The following is a 17,296-nucleotide window of genomic DNA, read 5'->3' as shown; positions in this document are numbered from 1 at the left end:
GGGACAAGTGTCCTAACTTTGTCCCACAGGCCTGTCATGACTTGATATTTTTTGCAGCTTGGGATGACCTTTATGACTCGATGAGCCAACATACGAGCAAGAACCATGTCCTCAACCCTTTTGCATTGTAAAGGCTTATGTTGGTACCCAGTAGGCACCACTGCCTGCAAGAGTCCTATGTGGTCTGGTCTCCTGCCAGTCTGCGCAGTAAGTGCGTGGTGGGCACTCAGTAATGTTGAACTGAATGCATGTGAAGCTGCCACCATTTGAAGACTGTCGATTATAAGCTCACTTCTGTGCATTGCATTGTTGAAGTAATTGCCACATGGCTGCATTTTCCTGGCATAATGATTCAGAGATCTGTAAAAGATCAGCTTTTGTGATCTTTTATAGGAAGACTCAAGTTTTGTGAAAAGCTGGAGTGACTTATTTAATAGCCCTCAGGTATAAGGCCTTATTTTGTGATTTATTACTTGTTCTCCTATCCTGTTCTTTTTATTTGGTGATGGTATTGTGCTTGTTTGCTACTAAACCAAGCAAATGAAGTTGAATCTTGCTAGCACTTTGTAATGCCTCAGCTAGAGGCTTTCCTTTTAATACCTGTTTGGTTTGGTATCTTTTAGGCCTCTCCCAGTGTGTGTCCAGTACAGTCTGTTCCCACAACAGTTTTTAAGGAGATACTGCTTGGCTGTACTGCAGCAACTCCGCCGAGTAAGGACCCGAGACAGCAGAACACCCCTCAAGCCGCCAACTCTCCACCTAACCTTGGAGCAAAAATTCCTCAAGGGTGAGTACTTAGATGTTAATAGTGTTTTATGCTGGAGTTCCCGTCGTGGCGTAGTGATTAACAAATCCGACTAGGAACCAAGAGGTTGCAGGTTCGATCCCTGGCCTTGCTCAGTGGGTTAAGGATCCGGCGTTGCCATGCGCTATGGTGTAGGTCACAGACGCGGCTCGGATCCTGCGTTGCTGTGGCTCTGGCGTAGGCCAGTGGCTACAGCTCCGATTCGACCCCTAGCCTGGGAACCTCCATGTGCCGCAGGAGCGGCCCAAAGAAATATCAAAAAGACAAAAAAAAAAACAAACCAAAAAACAGTGTTTTATCCTGATATGAAGAAAGGTTCTTCTGGCCATGGTTCTTTCTATCTCAGCTGACATTACTCAGATGGCAAGACTGACCCTCCATTCTGTGTTTCATAGAGTATTAGCAAAGCTAAAACTTGATGCGATGACTTGCTGTTTCTTGTACCTCAGATTGTCCAGGGACATTAGTTTCCATGTTGTTCAGGTGCCTTCAGAGGTGAAAAGGGTATTGGGGCATATACAAAACTGCATACAAAAGGTTACAGAACAGAAGGGGATAAGACGGAAGGGCAGCTTTCTTGACTTGATAAAAGTGAGAATGGTTAATTGAAATACTGTAGACAGTTGTAGAATAGACATCTACTTTCAAGGAATAGGGAGCAGATTGGTTGTATGTTAAAGCCTGAGGTCAATGGGAGTGTGGAGGAGGGGAGACATGGTTCCGGTGAGTGGTTCTCATCAGCTGGGACTTCAAGTGTAGGTGAGAAATGGGGCAGCAGAGAAAATATTAGGTCATAGAAATGAGGAAGCCATAGTTAGGAGATAGAGTTACTAATTTATAGTTGAAGGTGAAAAATCTAACCCGAGATTTCAAGTGGTTACAAGGTTTACAGAAGAGTTTTAAGGAAAGGGTCTCTTTTAGAAGGGGTGTTGGCCTGTGTAGGCAGTTGATAAAGCCTCAAGATATGGGTCAGAGACTGGTGTAGAGAGGTGGGCTTGAAGAACCACTGCAGTAAGGTGGGTTCACTGGAGGAAAGTGGGCTGCCTGGGATAGAGCGTGGAGGATGGCATAGCAGTCGGATAGAGGGTAGAGTATTCTTCAGAGCAGAAAGAGGGAAGGGTTAAGAAGTTTGGTATCTGAGCAAAGATGTCCAGGATGAGTGTTTAAATGAGAACTTCCCAATGATAAGATCCTTCGTTAGAGGCAGGAAAAAAGATGGAGCAGGAAGGACTTTGCATTTTGCTGGGGAAAGAACTTTAGGATGAAATTTAGAGACACGAAAGTTCTTTAAGGATACCCCTGGAAGTTCCCATTGTGGCTCATTGGTAACGAGTCTGACTAGTATCCATGAGGATGCTGGTTCAAACCCTGGCCTCTTTCTGTGGGTTAAGGATCCAGCATGGTGTGAGCTGTGGCTTAGGCCAGCAGCTGCAGCTCTGATTCCCTAGCCAGGGAACTCCCATATGCTTCAGATGCAGTCCTGGGAAGCAGAGGGGAAAAAAGACAAAAAAAAGGATACCCCTGCTGGGGTTGAAGGGACAGCAGCTTGCTCTGTGAACAGTCAGCCAACTCTTCTATTTGTTGTGGGTCCTGATCACTGACTAAACAAGAATGAAATTATCCAGTGCTAAGGCTGGTTACATGTTCAAAACCAGACAGGGTTTTGTGCTGGTGGTGGTTTTGGTTCCATGTGATGTTCAGTTTGTTTTGAGGGAAAGCTAAGGTTCATTATGCTGTAAGAAGCAGAAATAACTTGAAGTAGTAAAAGATGTATGAAGAGTTGCAGATAAGATTTAGGATTGTATTTTTCTTAGGGTTAAGGATAATTTTTGCATAGCCATTAACCGATTACTTTTAACTCCAGCTCACAGAAACCTATCCTAAATTCTCTTATACAGTTGGTTTTCTTTTCTCTTTCACACTGGTGACCTTAGAGAGCCAAATAATTGTTTTTGGAAGATAAGGAAGAAATGAAAGAGGGTCTGGATGCTAGTTTTGCGTATTGTCTTTTTCAGATGTCATAAACAGATTTTACCAGAACTTTCTTCCTGTCTAAATACAAAACCTGAAATACTGAGAACAAAACCAGAAGTTGTCTGTAAAGTAGGGTTGCTATCTTCAAAGTCCTCTCAGATTGGAACTGGAGACCTAAAAACCCTGAGTGAACCAAAAGGAAGCTGTACCCAGCTGAAGACCAGCACTGGTCAGGAAAACAGCTTGGAGCCTCTTCCTCCATCATCATCTGGCCTTCCTAAGGAGTGCTCACCTACAAAGCCGCCTTCTACAGCAGAAGCGGAAATTGCTGGTACTCCTGAACTGCAGAAGCACCTAGAACATGCACCTTCCACATCTGATGTCCTTTCAAATAAGCCAGAAGAGAAAGCAGGTGTCAGTAGTAATAGCTCCAATAGTTGTGTGGAAAAAAAGGTAGAGCCTCCAACTTTAGGTTGCCAGACGCAGAACTTAAAGGAGTCTTTGGTAAAAGGAGATGTTGAGAGCTGTTGTACAAGAAGCAACAATAAAATCCAGAGTGGTGAGTGTTTCTTCATATCTTTATTTGTAGAAGGTAAGAGATGGTACTGGCTGCATACATATCTCCTTCTTTCCTTATGAGAAAATAATCTGACAGTGACTGTATATGAAAGTTCATATACAGTCAGAAGAGTTCAAAGAAGAAAGTAAAATCCCCAAATCTTCTCAGAAATGATTATTGTTAATATTTTGGTGGCCCTGGTTCCGTATATATAGAAACACAGATAAACTGTATTACTCAAATGAGTTTATACCAACAGTTTTACCCAGTGGATTAGTATAGGTGTCTATCAACTTTTTAAATGCTTCAAGGATTCCATTGTGTGCATTTACTGTAAGACTTAACTGGTTCCTATTAGGTGGTTTCCAATTTTTGTTTGTAAGAAAATAATTTTGAGGAGTTCCTGTTGTGGCTCAGCAAGATAAGAACTTGACTAGCATCCATGAGGATGCGGGTTCAATCCCTGGCCTCACTCAGTGGGTTAAGGATCCAGCGTTGCCATGAGCTGTGGTGTAGGTCACAGATGAGGCTTGGATCTAGTGTTGTTGTGGCTGTGGTGTAGGTTGGCAGCTACGGCTCTGATTTGATCCCTAGCCCGAGAACTTTTATATGCCTTGAGTGTGGCCCTTAACAAGACACACAAAATGAAAATAAGGGAAAAAAAAAATTTGAAATCAAATTTAAAACAGGAGGTCCCACTGTGGCTCAGTGGTAACGAACCCAGCTAGTATCCACGAGGACATGGGTTTGATCCCTGACCTCGATCAGTGGGGTTAAGGATCCGGTGTTGCCGTGAGCTGTGGTGTAGGTCATAAATGTGGCTCATATCCCTTGTGGCTGTGGCTGTGGCTGTGGCGTAGGCCGGCAGCTGCAGCTCTGGTTTGACCCCTAGCCTGGGAACGGGAACCTCCATATGCTGTGGGTGTAGCCCTAAAAACACACAAAAAATTAAAAAATCGAAAACAATATGGTGATTGCTTTATCTTTAGCCTATCACTGATCTTAACATCCAGGTTGGGGTGGAGAAGGTAATTAAAATTTCATACTCAGGTAGTCCACATTTGGAATTTTTTAAAAAGGGAATTGTATTCCCACCTCTAGAAGAGGGATTTTTAGGTAAAGAATTTAAAGAGCACTGAGACAACAGAGTCTCTGATTTAGGGGAGGTCCTGTTGCACCTAGAATTTAAAACTAAGTACTCTTCTTTAGAGAAAATTGCATTTCATACTACTTAAGTTTTAGGATGCATTCCGGTAATGGTAGTTATCAGATGTTCTCTTACCAGAATTAGTAGAGCTAAATGGCTTCACTATGTCAAAAGGTTCAGATCTGTTACAATTTAAAAATACATTTGATAACTGTCAGTAGTGTGGGAAAATTAACTTTCAAAAAAACCTTAATAAAAATGTTATTCTTTTAGATACGTAAGAAATGAATAGCCAGGAGTTTCCGTTGTGGCTTAGCTGGTTAAGAACCTGACATAGTGTCTGTGAGGATGTGGGTTCAATCCCTGGTCTTGCTCAGTGGGTTAAAGATCTGGCATTGTCAAAAGCTTCAATGAGGTCATAGATATGGCTTGGATGTGGTGTTGCTGAGGCTGTGGCACAGGCTGGCAGCTGCAGCTCCGATTCAACTCCTAGCCTGGGAACTTCCGTATGCTATAGGTATGGCCATAAGAAAAGAAAGAAAAAAAAAGAAAAAATGAATAGTCTACACTTCAACTTTTACCATAGACTCTGAAAGTAGAGGGAAAAGATGGGTGGATTTGACTGGGGGTCTTTTTGAAGTGGAATTGGGGGAATTGGAAAAGAATTTTCCTTGCTGAGTAGTACTTGGAACCTAGCTTCTTCATTTTTGAGACTTAAGTTGATAAAGCTGTTAATTTGCATAAAATTAATTGCATAAGATTATACTGTTCCTCAGGAGTTATGTAACGCTCCAAAGAAAGTGAATATTCATAACCAAGTCCCTGTTCTATTTTTTTATCCTTTTTGAGTCATCAGCCTTCACATTGAGCTAGTTTTTAAGGCAAATTATTTTAATATTATGTGAAGAAACAGTAAAAGTTCTAGACTGGTAAGCACATTATAGGTATACAAGTGAGTTACGGGGTCCAGCTTTTGTCTCACTTAATATGTTGTGCAGCTGTGCTCCCACTAAAATGGTTTGAATAGAAATGAAAAACCTGATTACGTTGTGGTGCATGCTGTCTACTGGGACTTGAGGCTGGGAGTAAGAAGAGGTGTGAGCCTACCAGGATCTCTGTGCTATTTCTACCACTGTTGCTTCTGGGCATGGAAACTGTTTTTGTGCCTTGTGCCAGTGTTTGCTTAGGGGCTAGAAGACAAAAGCAAGCTGGAGTTGAAGAGCTGCCCTTTTCTTGTTTGGTAGATGTGTGGCTCCTCAGAAGTTTGCTTTTTCTCCTCCTTGGGTCTGCTCTGAATTGAATCATTGATGGGAGAACGATTGCTCTCCTCACTGAAGAGCTAGATACAGATAGTTCAACTTGCTTATTTCTAGATATTTCTTCTTTTGAGCCCAGGCAGGACAGATAAGATAACCTTTGGACTCAGCCTTGGGAAAGCCCAGTCCAACTCCAAGGATGGTGTGTTTTCAGTATCTGAGTAATTAAAACTCCATCATGAACTACTGATCTCTTTATTTTTTCTCCTTTCTCACACTTCACTAACTGAACAAGAGTATTTAAGGGGTCAAGGCCTGACAGCATCTGTTTAGCATTTACAGTGTGCTCTAGTCCTGCCTTAAGAAAGAAGTAAGATCAAAACACCTCTAGGGAATTATTAAAGATGCTTCTTCTATTTAAAGCTGCCTTTGGTTCAAGGACTTCCAGTTTCTTCCAAGACTATACTATATACCAGCCTTCCTCAAAAGTTCTGGCTTTGTTTTTTGTTTGCATAAGAATCTACTTTCCTCTTCTCAGCTCCCCTGGACCCTAAGAAAAAGTCTTTTTGGTTGGTTTTATATGAAATACAGTTGTCACTCAGTGTCTGAGAGGGATTGTTTCCAGGATTCCCTGCCCCACTCCTGTAGATACCAAACATCCGAGAATAGGCAAGTCCCAGGTTTTCCTTTGCTGTCCGCAGGTTCTGAGTCTGTAGATTCAACTGACATCAGATTGTGTAGTATTTTCAGTCTGGTTGGTTGAGCCCCCCTGTATTCCTCAAGGCTCCTGACTTATATAAATGGATTCCCTTCTGTGCTGACACAGTGGGTGCCCTTTTCTGTGACATCTCTACTTTTTTCTCTTTTTCTTTAGAAACCATACTATCATTTCCTTTCAAGTTCTTCTGCCCATTGTAAATTAAAACTTAAACTATGCATTCACTTAGAATCAAAATCCTGTCTTTAGCCAGTGCTCTTAATCTTGAATGGAACATGCATATGAGGGAAATTGACATCTCTTGGAAGCATTTAGAAGGTAACTCTTGTTGGATTCCTGTCATGGCTCAGTGGTTAACAAATCTGACTAGGAACCATGATGTTGAGGGTTTGATCCCTGGCCTCGCTCAGTGGATTAAGGATCCAGCATTGCCGTGAGCTGTGGTATAGGTTGCAGGCACAGCTTGAATCCTGCGTTGCTGTGGCTCTGGTTTAGGCTGGCAGCAACAGCTCCAATTCGACCCCTAGCCTGGAAACCTCCATTTGCCATGGGTGCGGCCCTAGAAAAGACAAAAATGAGACAAAAGAGAAGGTAACTCTTATAGATCAAGGGGACTGTTCAAGAAAGTTATTTGGTTTTTGTTATATTTAGAATGGTAGCTTTTGCAGAGTGCTGTAGAAACATACCTTAGGGCAGTCTATTTTTTTTTTTTTTTTTTTTTTAGTGACAAAATTGACTTCCGCACAGTCTAATGTTTTTTGAGGTGACCCTATTTCTGTGTATTACTAAGTTTGCAGTGAGTTTGAATTAAGTACCTGATTTGGGAAAGTCTTCCCCAAGTGTTTATCTTATCATCTAGGGTTGTGACTAGAAGTATGTGTTAACTTGCAATTATGAGTTTAGATATTGAATTTGGGGTTGTAAGTTGCTAAATGATTCACCAAATGAGAAATACTTCTAAGGAGAAAACTTCTAGTTCCTCTGACAGTTGTCTTTTATTTTTATTTATTTATTTATTTTGGCTTTTTAGGGCCACACCTGTAGCATATGGAGGTTTCCGGGCTAGGGGTCGAATTGGAGTTGTAGCCACTGGCCTACACCACAACCACAGCAACGTGGAATCCAAGCTGTGTCTGTGACCTATACCACAGCTTATAGCAACGCCAGATCCTTAACCCACTGAGGGAGGCCAGGGATTGAACTCACGTCCTCATGGATCCTAGTCAGGTTCATTACCACTGAGTCACGACAGGGACTCCCAGTTGTCTTCTTTTAGAAATTACAGTTGAACCAGTAATTGAGAAGAGTTCTCCCTTTGAGGAAACTGACCCTTTGAATAGAATTCAGTCAAATATTCAGTCAAATATTTAGTGATTTCTAAAAATTTGAGGTTCCATTTCCTTCATCTAATTATTGTAGCCCCGTCCCGGAAGTCAGTTTTATCAGACCCAGCCAAACTCAAGAAGCTGCAGCAGAGTGGTGAGGCCTTTGTACAGGATGACTCCTGTGTGAACATTGTTGCGCAGCTGCCCAAGTGCCGGGAATGTCGCCTGGATAGCCTCCGAAAGGACAAGGAACAACAGAAAGACTCGCCAGTATTTTGCCGCTTCTTTCACTTCAGAAGGTAAGGTCATGGGGAAAAGCTGAGATCACCTGGCCTGGTACTGTATCTTTCCCCCTCCTCTTCTGTCAACAGCAAGGCTAAAACTGAAAAGAGTAGAGATTATTCTTTTTAATTTGCAGGGTTAGAAATCTAGATCTTATTACACATCACTTCTTTCTCATTCTCCTTTTCAGGTTTTTTTTTTTGCTTTTTGCTTTTTAGGGCCACACTGGTGGCATATGGAGGTTCCCAGGTTAGGGGTCAAATTGGAGCTGTAGCTGCCAGCCTACACCACAGCCACAGAAACACAGGATCTGAGCCATGTCTGCGATCTGCACCACAGTTCATGGCAACGCCGGATCCTTAATCCATTGAGCGAGGCTGGGGATCGAACCCACAACCTCATGGTTCCTGGTCAGGTTCATTTTTTGCTGTGCCATGATGGGAACTCCTTTTTTTTTTTTTTTAAAAGCAAAGAAGCTTAAAAATGAAAACTTCAATATCTGAAAATAACAAACATAGGAAAATTCTGAAAGTTTAAAAAAACCTCCAAAATAACTACTATTAACTTTTCAGTGCATTTTACTGTTTATGTGTTCATAAATATATTATGAACCCCATTACCTATGTGGTGGGTTGTGTATACTGTTTTGAATCTTAGCTTATCCTAATACATACTTTTCCAGTAGGAACCATTTGATGATGTTAACCTTTGTGCTGTAAATACTTTTTTTTTTCCCCAGGGCCGAACCCACGGCACATGGAGGTTCCCAGACCTAGGGGTCTTTTTGGAGCTGTAGCTTCCGGCTTACACCACAGCCACAGCAACGCAAGATCCGAACCTCATCTGCGACCTACACCACAGCTCATGGCAACGCCGGATCCTTAACCCACTGAGCGAGGCCAGAGATTGAACCTGCCACCTCATGGTTCCTAGTCGGATTTGTTAACCATTGAGCCATGAAGGGAACTCCATGTAAATGCTTTTGAATAACTATGCAAAAGCCCATAAATACAGTGTTTAAAAATTCACTTAAATTCACTTAACCCTTGTTGGTATTAAGGTTATTATGTATTTTTTGCCATGAAAAAGAGTGGAGAAATGATCATCTCCTTGTCCCCATCTCTGATTATTTACTTTGGAAGGGTTACTGGAAGTGACATTACTAGGTCTGAAGGTGTGGGTGTTTTAAGGCTTTGATATGCAGGTTTTGCCAAATTGCCCTGCATGAAGGTTACCTACTTGTGTCCATGCCCTCTGGCAGTGTTTGAGTATTCCTGTCTCTTCGTACCTTTGCCAGCAGGAAGAGGTGTTTCTAAAAAATATATATATTTTCTACTTCTATGGGCAAAAACTTTGATTTTTTTTTTTTTTTCCTTTTCTAGGGTCGCTCCCGCAGCATATGGAGGTTCCCAGGCTAGGGGTAGAATTGGAGCTGTAGCCGTCGGCCTATACCAGAGCCATGGCAATGCAGGATCCGAGCCGCGTCCGTGACCTACAGCACAGCTCACGGCAACGCTGGATCCTTAACCCACTGAGCAAGGCCAGGGATCGAACCTGAAACCTCATGGTTCCTAGTCAGATTCACCAACCGCTGAGCCACGATGGAAACTCCCAAAATTTTGATTTTTACATTGCTCTCTTTTTTTTTTTTTTAATGGCAATACCTGCAGCATATCGAAGTTCCCAGGCCAGGAGTCAGAATTAGAGCTGCAGCTGCAGGCCTGTGCCATAGCTACAGCAACGCTGGATCCTTAATCCATTGAGTGAGGCCAGGGATCAAACCTGCATCCTCAAGGACACTGTGTTGGTTTCTTAACCCCCTGAGCCACAATGAGTACTCCTACATTGCTTTTTTTTTGTAAGCCAGATTTTCTTTAAAATTAATTCTGTCCTGAGTGAAGAAAAAAGTAACCTTCTGGTATTTTGTTTGTTTTGTTTTGATATATAAGTGAGCAGTGTTGTTCTGGGTATAGATATGTTTGTATTTATTTTTATTTATTTGTATTTTGTCTTTTTATATATTTATTTATTTGTTTTTTTAGCTATTTCTTGGGCCGCTCCCATGGCATATGGAGGTTCCCAGGCTAGGGGTCAAATCGGAGCTGTAGCCACCGGCCTACGCCAGAGCCACAGCAACGTGGGATCCGAGCCACGTCTGCAACCTATACCACAGCTCACTGCAACGCCGGATCGTTAACCCACTAAGCAAGGGCAGGGACCGAACCCGCAACCTCATGGTTCCTAGTCGGATTCGTTAACCACTGCGCCACAACGGGAACTCCTGTATTTTGTCTTTTTAGGGCCGAATCCACAGCACATGCATATGGAGGTTCCCAGGTTAGGAGCTGTAGCTGCCTGCCTACACCACAGCCACAGCAATGAGGGATCCGAGCCACGTCTGCAACCTCCACCACAGCTCATGGCAATGCCAGATCCTTAAGTCACTGAGCAAGGCCAGGGTTCACACCTGTGTCCTTACAGATGCTAGTCAGATTCGTTTCTGCTGAGTCATGTGGGGAACTCCTAGATACGCTTTTAGATTTGATACATTTTCTCAGAAATCTAGGTAGTTTCAGGCCCAGCTAGTTCTAATCATTAACAGAAGTTTTGACTTTTATTTATTTCTGTCCTCCCCCCCCCCTTTTTTTTGTCTTTTTGTCTTTTTTTTTTTTTGTCTTTTGTTGTTGTTGTTGCTATTTCTTGGGCCGCTCCTGCGGCATATGGAGGTTCCCAGGCTAGGGGTTGAATCGGAGCTGCAGCCACTGGCCTACGCCAGAGCCACAGCAACGTGGGATCCGAGCCACGTCTGCAACCTACACCACAGCTCACGGCAACGCTGGATCGTTAACCCACTGAGCAAGGGCAGGGACCGAACCCGCAACCTCATGGTTCCTAGTCGGATTCGTTAACCACTGCGCCACAATGGGAACTCCCCCCCCCCCCCTTTTAAAATCAAGATTAAAGATTACTGATGACCTAAATTAAATGCACAGGTATTTTAGATCATTAATTATATCTGGGCTAGGAACGTTCAGAGTTCAGCTTATTTAATGAACTACAGTTTTTAAGATAGTTTGTTCTGTTCATTCCTGGGTGAATTGAAAAACACCATGATAATGTGTGTGTGTGTGTGTGTGCGTGCATTTAGAACTCTTGATGTGGTAGCATACCCTTATATTAGAATATATTCTGAATAACAACTGGCTCAGAATAGGTACTCAGTAAAGGTGACGTCTTGTCAACTTCTCTGGAGACTTTTATTTTTACATAGTAAGTGTGTTAAGGTATATATGCATTTTGGGGTACTTTTATGTATTTTGAAGAGTACACAAAATGGTTATGCTCTATACAGATCTGTGTATTCCTATTATAAAGTTGATTTCATGTTCTTATGTCTCTTCTACTGGAAGAAATGGGACTAGGTAAATTGTTCGGTTTTAGTTTAAGTTGCAGAGGTATTTTAGGGAGGGGATGATAATTTTTTCTTTTGAATATTATTAGAGCGTTTAAAAGACTACTATTTTGCCACTAAATAGAAACCACTAGTTTTATGACTTAGCTGTTTTCCCATTTTTTTTACTTCTTTGAAGGGAAAGTGCCTTTATTTAATATTGTCTAGCAGAAGCCAGTATAATAGAAACCAGAACAAACTCACTTCTTTGGTTAAAAGAATATCATAATTTTAAAAGCAGAGCCTTTTCCCCCTGATGTTTAGAGTGAAGATTTGAGACTGTCATTAGTCTTCTCATCAAGTTTGTCATTAAATTCTGCGGATGAAAGGGAGAGCATAGGGTGGGTCTCAGTGGTGAAGCTCAGTTGCCAGATTCTGTTTTCCATCTCCTCCCCAATTGAAATGGTTTTCAGATTTCGTTTTTAGAATTTTGACTATCTCTGATTTAGGCTGTCACTTAAAAACTTGCATCTCTCTTTGGATTCCTAGAAATACATTTGCATCTGTTATGCAACTCCCAGTGTCCTTCCTGTTCGTTCTACACTCTTCTGGACAAATACTCTTTCTCAAACACAACTTTATGTATGTCTTCTCGGCTCAAAGAAATCTGGCAGCTGCCCAATGACTAGCAAAGAAATCCAGGTCCCTGCATTGTTCTTGGTTTTGTATGAAATACCGTTTCCCTTGACATGGCTTCTCTTACTTAATGTCTACCTTTTCTTGCAAGGCCAGACTTAATTACTTAACAAGTAATTTTGTTATGTGGAGTCTTTTTCATATTAGCCCCATGGAACTCATAGTCAGTACTTCTTTCTCTGGCTCCTGTAGGATTCAGTGCCTGTTGGGATGCCTGTCACATCCTGCTTGACTGGGTGTTTTGTGTCTACTTCTGTGTCTTCAGCTAGATTGATATATAATGTTGTGTTTAAATCTAAAACTAATACATAACATAGAAAAAACACTTCAAATGTCCAAGATGTTGAAAGAGAATATTCTGAGAAATATCCTGCTCTTTGGTCCACTTTCATAGGTACCAAGGTCCATCTGAACACTGCCTGTCATTCCAGAAGGTTGCAGAGTAATTTGCAGCTAGGATTCCTAAAGCTCCAGGTGGTCATGGCTTCAGTGATGTCTAGACTTGGCCTTCCCTTGCTGAGCATTATTCTTGAAGCAGTAGTTGTATTCAAATCTGGTCAGATTATTTATCACCTTCTGGTTGTTATCAGTTTCATTCTGTGGTGGCTTGTGATTTTCCTTGCTATTAAGTTTCAAGTCACACATGTTCAGTAGCTGTCACTGTAGGCAATATGAGTAGATTCTTGGTTCAAGTGCAAAGTCACCTCCCTCTCCCTACCAGTCCCCCTCTCTTTTGGTGGAAGACTTGGAAGTTTTAAAAATCTTTCTGTTGATGTTGCCAAGTAGCAATTGTTGTAATTAGCCATGAAGACTATAGAAAACTGGGAAGGAATTGGTTGATTGAATAACATGTAAATGGTAACAACAAGCTATTAATATTTTGAGTGACAAATACTCTTTTTTCCTACTTTCTCTAGGTTACAGTTCAATAAGCATGGTGTATTGCGGGTAGAAGGCTTCTTAACACCAAACAAGTATGATAGTGAAGCAATCGGCCTGTGGTTGCCTTTAACCAAAAATGTTGTGGGGACTGATTTGGACACGGCAAAGTATATCCTGGCCAACATTGGAGACCACTTCTGTCAAATGGTGATTTCTGAAAAGGAAGCTATGTCAACTATTGAGCCACACAGTAAGAGCATCTCTTAGGGGGTAGGATTTTTGAGTCCAACTTGATTTTCATTCTTAAATGACACCTAAGTCCTAATTGCATGGGTTCCATTTTTCACCCATAAGTTTAGATGACTTTGGTATAATGAAGTTACATTTTTCCTTTTGTAACAGATTCTGCCTATTGACTTCATCAGAGTCAGTTACCTCTCTGTGAGGTTTATTTGGGGACAATTACTAAAGGAGTGGAACTCCTTTTTTGTTAAGAAAGGTAAAGGTGAGATGGTGGTAGAATTTGCACAGCCTTACCAACAGTATGGGCTCACCCAAAGCGGGTGGGGCCTCTGATTGGTCTGAGACAAAAGTTCTTCTTTTTTTTAATTTCCAACGCTCATGCTTTTAACTTTATTTCACAATGTCTCCCTCCCACTCTAGGATTCACAAAGTAGCTTTAATCCTGGGGCTTTTTACCCTCATCTGGAATGTCTCTCAAAGTTCATCCCACTCATATCTCATGAACACACCTAATTATTAGTGCAGGTGTTTGAATATCAGTAACCAACTCAGAATCCCTGTCCCAGTAGCGCACACAGCACAACCATTTCCTTCCTGAGGGTAATTTCCCAGCCTCCTAATTATACTTCACGCTTCCTGATTGACTATTCATGTAATCATTTGAACTAATTCCTGCCACACTAGCAAGTCTTGCCTGACACCTTGTTTAGTCCTCTTCCTTGACAAAAGTCTTTGAAAGCACCAGGTTCTGATGGTACAGCCCATGGAAGCCTGAGCTTCCCTTCCCTCAGCTGCCTCCCTAGGATCACCCTTCCTTATGCTTTTACCCTTGACTCACTCCTGCCATCATTGTTGCCACTCAGACAAAGGTTCTTAATCAAGAATGTGTTTCAGGGAAACATTACAGAAATACTTGGAGGTTCCAGCTGGGCGTGTGCAGTGTCCTCCACTCTCTAATAGCTCTCTCACACTGATCTGGCAGCCCAGTAAGCCACAGAGATCAGTGTGGGTGACACGTTAGAGCCAGAACTCCCTCATGGCATCTCAGGGTATAATGTCCAGGGACATACATAGCACACCCATCTGTGAGGTGTCCAGCCCCAAGCACCAAAGGACATCTGGCTTTTTATTTTTATTTTTGTCTTTTTAGGGCCGTACTCACGACGTATGGAGGTTCCCAGGCTAGGGGTGGAATCAGAGCTCTAGCCACCGGCCTACACCGCAGCCACAGCAATTCAGGATCTGAGCTGCTTCTGCGACGTGCACCACAGCTCACGGCAACGCCAGATCCTTAAGCCACTGAGCAAGGCTAGGGATTGAACCCGTGTCCTCATGGACACTTGGGTTTGTTAACCACTGAGCCCGATGGGAACTCCAGGGCATCTGTCTTTTTAAGTATCACACTTTCTTCCATCATTTTATCTTTCCCAAAAGATTGAGAGTTAAAAATGAAGCTTTCCCATTCCTTGGGTAGATTTCTTTTCAGACTCTCCATAACATTTATGTATGTTTCATTGTAAGCATCCCCACATACCAGTCTTAAGAATTTTGGTTGTAGGTTCCAGAAACTAAGTGAAGCTAGTTTAAGCACAGCAATAATTTATTGGATAAGTTTGAATGCTATTATGTCTCAGAGTCCAAGGAATGGGAACTGGGGCATTCCCAGGAGCAGAAATTCAGAGCTAGGTGGGAAACCAGGGTAGCCGGAGTCCTCCTGACGTGAAGAGCAGCTTTAGAAGCACTCTGTTCTGTTGGGGTAGTAGAGACTGATAAGTCAAGAAATGTGATGGGAGGAACCCAGCTCAGCTGCTCCATCCAGGTTCTTAACATGCCCTGGGGTTTTTAATGGCCTGAGTAGACTTAGGGCACCTGTGAATCAGTTACCTGATACTCTGCTGAAGCTTGGGTTTGTGTATCTGAGTCTTTTTTTTTCCTTTGGAGAAGGCGTGATCCATGCTGCCTTTATAGTCTCAAAGAGTCTCATGATGCAGAAGGTCAAGAACCACTGCTCTCTTATAGCTGTATCTGAACTCCAGCTGTGTAACCATTGCTGCTTTTTTCATTGATGTACTCAGCGGTCCTAAGTACATACACGCCAGCAGTGTGCAGAGCTCCGGGGTGGGAGCGGGAGCGGGGATGCCTAGGTAGGGCCTAGGAGCACGGGTTCTGCTTGCACGGAGTTGGGTCTGCCAGAGGGAAGTAAAACTGTACCTGGCTGTATACTGTGAGAGGTCTGAGTCTGAAGTACAGATACAAGTTGATAGGAGTGCTGATGGAGTCCAGGAGAGCTTCATGGCCAGGGAGGCATTTGAGATGGGCTCTGGAGGCTGAACAGTTAATGGGAACTCTGGTGAGAGAAGAATGACACCAGCTCCCTTCCCTCTTCGTGTTTTATTTCAGAAGCCTTTACCTCCCCTAGACTAAGTGATTTATTGATTTTTGCAGGACAGGTTGCTTGGAAGCGAGCTGTCAAAGGTGTTAGAGAAATGTGTGACGTGTGTGACACCACCATCTTCAACTTGCACTGGGTGTGTCCTCGGTGTGGGTTTGGAGTGTGTGTGGATTGCTATCGGATGAAGAGGAAAAATTGCCAACAGGGTGAGAACTGACTTGATTCTTCTCCAAGCCCCTTGTACTCCTAAATTAAGCCTTTCACTGGACTTCCCTGGTGGCCTACAGCATAACTACGCAGCATTGTCACTGCTTCGGCTCTGGTTTGATCCCTGGCCCTGGAACATCCATTTGCTGTAGCTGCAGCCAGAAAAAAAAAGCCTTTCATTGATTTGTGGCTGATGGATTTCTGAAGCTTTTGGGGCCAGAGTCCGTGAAGAGCAGTTACTACAAATCAGTTATTTGCAGGTGCTGCCTACAAGACTTTCTCATGGTTGAGATGTGTGAAGAGTCAGATACATGAACCAGAGAACCTCATGCCTACACAGATCATTCCTGGAAAAGGTACCTCATGGGGTGTAACGATTTTCTTTTTCCCCTGTTTTGGTTAGCTCATAGGGGCTGCTAGTTTGGTTACTTTATGGAGTATAATTACTTTCTAACTTTATTTTAGTATGTACCATAAATTATCCAGAAATAATTATTAAATACTGTCCCCAAACTTTTTGATAAAGGCCTTGTAAATAATTTTGTAGGAAAGGAAATGGCACTTTTGGGGGAAGGCATACTTAGGAAGAAAAGGAGGGAATGTAAGCCCCTTAGAGTATTATGCTAAAAAAAAGTTCTCCTTTTGGAAATAGCAGCTTCTGCGTTGTAATGTTGAGGTTGAAAGTACCTAATATCCTTGTTCAGATGTTTGCCTGTGCCCTTTTTTTAGCCCTCTATGATGTTGGAGACATTGTTCATTCTGTAAGAGCAAAATGGGGAATAAAGGCAAATTGTCCCTGTTCAAACAGGCAATTCAAACTCTTTTCAAAGCCAGCCTCAAAGGAAGACATAAAACAGGTATTACTGTCTATGCTAGATTTACCATCCTTGTGATTGTTGTCTGTCTGTTTTCAAATAACCCAAGGATTTATATAATATATTTGAAAGGAACATGGGGAGAGCTGTGGGTGGAAAGAGATAAATTCATGTTTCATGTGACATTTCATAAGCCCATTCTCAATTTTCACATTATTTTTGTGGACCTCATCTGTAGCCTCTTTTAGTAGGTTTTAATTTTTGTTCCTTGAAAAAGGAAAATCCTCTTCTATTATATATGGTCTACCTATAAGCTGCTGTGAATTTTGTATGGGTATTTTTTTTTTTTTTTTTAAACTTCTCAGGAGTTCCCATCATGGTGCAGCAAAACGAATCCGACTAGGATCCATGAGGTTGTGGGTTCAATCCCTGGCCTCACTTAGTGGGTTAAGGGTCCGGCATTGCTGTGAGCTGTGGTGTAGGTCACAGACATGGCTCAGATCTGGCATTGCTGTGGCTGTGGTATAGGCCGGCAGCTGTAGCTTCAATTCAGCCCCTAGCCTGAGAATCTCCATATGCCACGGGTGTGGCCCTAAAAAGACCA

General features: G+C 42.4%; 1 protein-coding gene across 3 annotated transcripts in view; it reads left to right on the top strand.

Moving 5' to 3' along the window:
- KDM3A (lysine demethylase 3A) overlaps positions 1-17,296 on the top strand; it is a 53,367-nt gene that overhangs the window by 21,146 nt on the left and 14,925 nt on the right. For 2 of the 3 annotated variants that reach the window (XM_047781587.1, XM_047781588.1), the window contains exons 9-15: positions 624-787; positions 2,821-3,338; positions 7,879-8,083; positions 13,071-13,285; positions 15,724-15,876; positions 16,138-16,233; positions 16,607-16,734. In XM_047781587.1, the coding sequence (XP_047637543.1) occupies positions 624-787; positions 2,821-3,338; positions 7,879-8,083; positions 13,071-13,285; positions 15,724-15,876; positions 16,138-16,233; positions 16,607-16,734 (1,479 nt within the window). Of the gene's footprint in view, positions 1-57; positions 208-623; positions 788-2,820; positions 3,339-7,878; positions 8,084-13,070; positions 13,286-15,723; positions 15,877-16,137; positions 16,234-16,606; positions 16,735-17,296 lie in introns of those variants that run through there. The other variant, XM_047781589.1, reaches the window with a different exon arrangement.

This window comes from Phacochoerus africanus, chromosome 5, assembly GCF_016906955.1.
Source record: "Phacochoerus africanus isolate WHEZ1 chromosome 5, ROS_Pafr_v1, whole genome shotgun sequence".
NCBI lineage: Eukaryota > Metazoa > Chordata > Mammalia > Artiodactyla > Suidae > Phacochoerus > Phacochoerus africanus.
The sequence above is the reverse complement of the archived record's forward strand: the minus strand, read 5'-3'. Positions and strand labels throughout refer to the sequence as shown.